Source organism: Solanum pennellii, chromosome 12 (assembly GCF_001406875.1).
Source record: "Solanum pennellii chromosome 12, SPENNV200".
NCBI lineage: Eukaryota > Viridiplantae > Streptophyta > Magnoliopsida > Solanales > Solanaceae > Solanum > Solanum pennellii.
In genome coordinates, this window is record NC_028648.1 from 6,771,341 (window position 1) to 6,776,548 (window position 5,208).

The window sequence follows — 5,208 nt, forward strand, 5'->3', positions numbered from 1 at the left end:
ACTCCCCCCCCCCCCTCCAAAATTGCTCAAATGCTCTCGACATTCACCAAATTTCAGTGAACTTGTCAAAATATATTTGGCTGAGACTAGTAATATTATCATAAACGAATTAAGACGGCTTTAGCTTTTTCAGAATACACACTGCTCAGCATATAAAACTCAATGAAACATGCATCTTTTTTTTTTGAAAATGGTAATGGTAAATATAATCATTTTTTTATCTCCAGAGATGTTAATATAAGAGTTAACATGATGAAAATTTGAAGATAGACATACTGAATCCCTCCATGAGAGAAATACTCATTCATCTGACTGCTCTCCATCTTCTGCAATACCTTCATAAACCAAATACTGAAGAGCTATGGAATATTTTGCAAGTTTAGTTGTCGCAGATTTAACAACACCCAAACTCCTAATAAGATATGATCCGAAGCCATCCCCTTCCATGAAGAATCATATATTTCAAAGACAGTAAAACTATGGTCAAGAGAAAGCAACTCTAACAAATAAAAAACAAGCGTTAGCTAAAAAATCAACAATAGTAGCAAGTTACCTTTGATTACGTAGATAGAGGAGACCCATCTCTTGTAAAGGTATAACAACCTTGGGGAGTCACCATTATGAGTATCGGAGAGTAGAAGCTGACATGGCCCCTTTTCACTAATTAACGAAGATATGCTGATTACAAAACCAGCACTAACAAAAGTGCATCAAATTACTAATACTCAAGGGACGTTTGCTCACTCACTTAGCACACAAAATAGCATTACGACATAAGGCTAATACCCGAACCATCGCCAAATCCCTTCCTCGAGTATTATTGTATCTCTCTTGACAGTTTCTGAAAAAAGATTCAGACATAAAAATGATACCAACACATATTGGTTTCGGGATTGACTAGAAATGAAGTAAGTACCCTTGATCAAAAAAATCAGCAAAATCATCAATAATAACTGAAACGGGAGCAGGATCATGCATATGGAATGCAGCAAAGTATTTCTTAATTCCTTCTTCGTCATCTACATACCTATATCGTTAACTTACATCGTCACATTCAAAACAATACTCAATGACAATTTTTTGTCAAATGATCAGTATAAAATACATACTTACTTCATCTGAATACGGTTAATAACATCAGAAGACGGATCAATTCCCTGAAAATCATCTCATCACACATTTTTTTCTGGAAATTATTATTTTCAAGCTAAAATTACGAAGAAATAATCGGTAAAACTTACCTGAGCTAAATAAGGGGGTTTACTCTCCAACTTCCGACGGTTGCAAATGAAGACAACATTACCGGCGCTAGCAGTTGCAGAGTTGATTGCGAATTGGAAAACTAAAGAGGTTTTCCCTCTTACAATCATTCAATCAATCAATCATTGAACAATTTTGAACTTCCATAAAAAAAAATTCAAAAAAATTGGCAAAATTAACTTACGATGAGGGAGGGCCAGAAAGGAGGAGAACTGAGTCACCACTGCAGCAAAAATCATCAAATCGTCCAACCGGTAAGAATTTCTCCATCATCGGAAAAAAAAAACGGAGCTTAATCAAGTTCCCTTTTAGGTTTACAAGACAAGTTATGGAAAAGCCCCCAAAAAACCTTAATTACACTTAACACCCATGTATTATGACTCAATTACAAATAGACCTCTTGTATTTTAAATTCAAACATTTACACCCCAAAAACGTATATCCATAACTAGGGGTTCGGGGAGGGTGTTCACTGAATGCCGTTGGTAAAAAATTACAATGTCTTATTAAGACTAGTTCGATTGGAGGAACTACATATGATATGAAAGTAGAATATTGTGGTTACCCTACTTATCGAGATTAACTACAATTCTGTTTGTTTTAACTTTTTTTTTTCTTCTATTAATCTAGCTACTCAATAGTAAACATTGTACTCTCTGCTCTTAGTATGAAGACATTAGTGATGGCAAAAGCTACAGTGTTGTTTATGAATAGGAAGCTACGATGGTCGTTCAAGGTCACTTGAACTCAATAACTTTTGTGTTATGAACTATCTCCAGCCTAATGTCACACAACCAATTATTGGATACGGAAGAAACAACAAAACTGGAAGGAAGGTCACAAAGGTTGATTTGGGACCCAAGCCCAATTAAAGACGGGTTAAAAGGGGCACATGTTTGAAAAAGTATTCTTCTTTTGATTAAACCCTTGAATCGGATGCTTTACTAATTGTATATTCCTCTTTCTTTGAATTGTTGAATTTGAAATTCTGACAGGTGAAGAAGATTGTGAAGTTATTTCTATATTTCAATTATTAAGGATAAATCTATCTGAAATCAACAACATATTAGTGTAGTCTACATAGGGGAATCTAAAGAGGGTATATTGAACCTCAGACGTAGTATTAGGTTTAAGTTATCCACAACCCCTTAAAGTTGTCTGCATATTTCACTTAGACAATCCAATTAGACCTTATACCTATTGAACACTTTTCACTATACAAAAATTGATCCTATAGACTAATTTTGATAATTACTGAAAAAATGTAAAAAGTATGTGATTCACTCGCCATGTGTAACACCTCGAAATCTAGTAGGCTAAGCTAGGGCTAAGTTCAAGGCATGAACTAGATATTTGGGCCTTGGCACTCTCCACGAGTGCCCACGCGGATCATGAAAGTCACTACGGCTCGTGGTGGTGCCCGTGAGGCCTAGGTAGTAAATAAGCAAGGCTGCCCCACCTCCCACGAGAGCCTAGACGGCTCGTGGTGGTCATTGTAGATCGTGGTACCACTCGTGGTGGTGAGGTGGTAGCTGGCCGGAGATTGATTGAAAAGGCAGGACCAGCCGACCCCTTCCAAGATTAACAAAAGTTGGACCTTCCCCATTAGCCACTAAACGGTTCGTGTAGACCTTAACGGGTCGTAGGAGGGGTAATGGTGATGCTTTAGGTTTGTAAGGGTTAAAAAAGTGGCCTAGCTACTAGTATTCCAAGACCACGAGGAGGACCATGACTCACGTAGTAAGGGCTAGTCCATTGTCAAGTTGAGGGTTAAATGGTCTTTTCGGTTTTAATTAGAATAAAGCTAGGTCGTTTTGCCTAAGCCTAAGACCCCTATATTAGTCTTTTTAACCCAAAAACTCACTCAATCAAGTCATTGTTTTCAAAATCCAAAAAAAAATCCCAAAGTTATTCTCTCAAATATTTCTCTCTCCTGAACTTGAAGAAAAAGAAGATAGAGTTTGGAACTAGGATCAAGGCCAAGTCTCCAATCTTCAAGAATTCGTGGGCCTTATAATCAAGGTATGATGGCTTTTCATCCATGGATTTCTTCCATCCATGGAGTTCCTAAAGATGAAATTCCAATTTGAGTTAGATTTCTTCCAATGTTGTGGGTATTGATGTTGATCCAATTAAGTGGATTATGATTGTTTATGCTTGATTTGAGTAGAATCAATAATTTTAGAAAGAAATTGCATGTACCCATGCCTAACCCATGTCTAGAAAGATGAATTTGATATAGATGGGCCTTACTCTATGAAAGGGGAAATTGAGGATTTAGATGCATTCATATAGGATTGATATGGTACATAATATTTTTTTTGAGAGTGAAGAATATAGACATGAATTGCTTGAGAGTGAAGCATATAGATATGATGTATGATTATTAGGGCTTTGAGAGTAAAGTTAATATGATGAATTATGATTAGTAGGGCTTTGAAAGTAAAACTTATATGATGAATGTTGACTACTAGATAGAATTGTTGTGGAAAAGTTTATCCACATGATCTACTCTATGAATGCATGAATGTATAAATGTGAAAGATTTTCCCACATAGAATGATTCTAGGTTGATAGACTTTCTCACCTAAAATGAATCAAAGCATTTATGAACTATGATAGATAAGATTTAGCTTGGATTAGCATAATGAGATGCTAATCCATGGTAGATTGACATAGTGATATGAGATCCCTTCATGATAGCTTGACTTGGCTAGACAATACCATTTCATGGATAGCTTGAGTTAGTAGATCTTATGGATAGCTTGGATTGAGCAATAGTATCCTTCTAATGGTTAGCTTGAACGAAGCACAGTAAGGTGCTTTGCATGGTAGCTTGACTTGGTAAGGCCACACCATTTTATGTGTATATTGGATTGAGCAATAGTATCGTTACTTGGGTAGCTTGAATTAGCATGATGAGATGTTTACACGGTAGCTTGATTTGGTAAGTCCATACCAATTCATGGTAGCTTGGATTGATTAATGGTATCCTTCCTTGGATAACTTGGACTTGCATGATAAGGTGCTTTCCATGATAGATTGGTCTAGCATAATGTGGTGCTTTTCCTTGGTAGCATTGAATTGGTAAATAGTAACCATTCATGGATAATGAATTAGTTTGGATTATTAAAGTAGTATTCTTCCATGGTTGATGATTTAGCTTGGATTGGTAAGATGATATGTCTTCCATGAATAGTAGAAATAACTAAGCATTGCTATTCTCCAATCAAAGTAGCATAGTTATGATGAAACAAGGTTACTTCAAAAAAGTATCACAAGAATGATTTAATATGAGATTTGCTTGTATGATGAATAATTAGCTTGGATTGTTGCTAGAGTTGCCTTCATTGATATGTATGACTAGAGGTGATGACCCAAGTCTTGACTTAGGATAAATTTAGGTTACTTCAAGAAGGGTTCCCCTTATATTATGATGGTTTTGTGTATTGATTATGCTTATGATTCATGTTGTTATCTCTTATGCTTATGTTGATTTATATTCAAGCTATCATATTTATATTAGTACATGTTTGTACTAACATATACTCTTGCCTACATTTCTTATCCAAATATAGGGTCCGGCTACATCGACTCTCATCCCGTGGCTATGATCTTAGTAGAAGCAAGGATAAGATTGATGAGTCCTCATAGCATTCGAGGATATAGCCACCATTTTCTCATGATCTTTCATTTTATGTTTTGAATTATTGTGTGGGTTGTATCCCAAAGATAATCATGTTTTAGATGGTTTGAGACAAAGTGTATTAGACTTCTGCTTTATTTATAAAAGACTTTGATATTTTTGCAAAAATGTTTTAAATTTCCTCTCATTTCTATTATCTTATGTTATAAAAGCTAAGTGGCTTATATGAGGCCCCTCGGGGTATTGTATGCCATGTTACGTCTAGGTTATATCCTTGTGTCATGAGACTATGACGTGGAAAA

The 5,208-nt window shown here is 35.8% G+C and overlaps 1 protein-coding gene across 3 annotated transcripts in view; it reads right to left on the reverse strand.

Annotated features, from left to right (window-relative positions):
- The window catches only part of LOC107005401, a 2,807-nt gene extending 1,222 nt beyond the window's left edge, over positions 1 to 1,585 (reverse strand). The window contains exons 1-7 of one of the 3 annotated variants that reach the window (XM_015203984.2): positions 1,445 to 1,585; positions 1,242 to 1,359; positions 1,114 to 1,157; positions 917 to 1,027; positions 749 to 841; positions 554 to 660; positions 277 to 440 (exon numbers count right to left, since the gene is read on the reverse strand). In XM_015203984.2, the coding sequence (XP_015059470.1) occupies positions 301 to 440; positions 554 to 660; positions 749 to 841; positions 917 to 1,027; positions 1,114 to 1,157; positions 1,242 to 1,359; positions 1,445 to 1,533 (702 nt within the window). In that variant the 5' untranslated portion in view covers positions 1,534 to 1,585 and the 3' untranslated portion in view covers positions 277 to 300. The remainder of the gene's footprint in view (positions 1 to 276; positions 441 to 553; positions 661 to 748; positions 842 to 916; positions 1,028 to 1,113; positions 1,158 to 1,241; positions 1,360 to 1,444) is intronic. The other 2 variants (XM_027913853.1, XM_027913852.1) reach the window with 2 other exon arrangements.
- Positions 1,586 to 5,208: the final 3,623 nt, after the last annotated feature.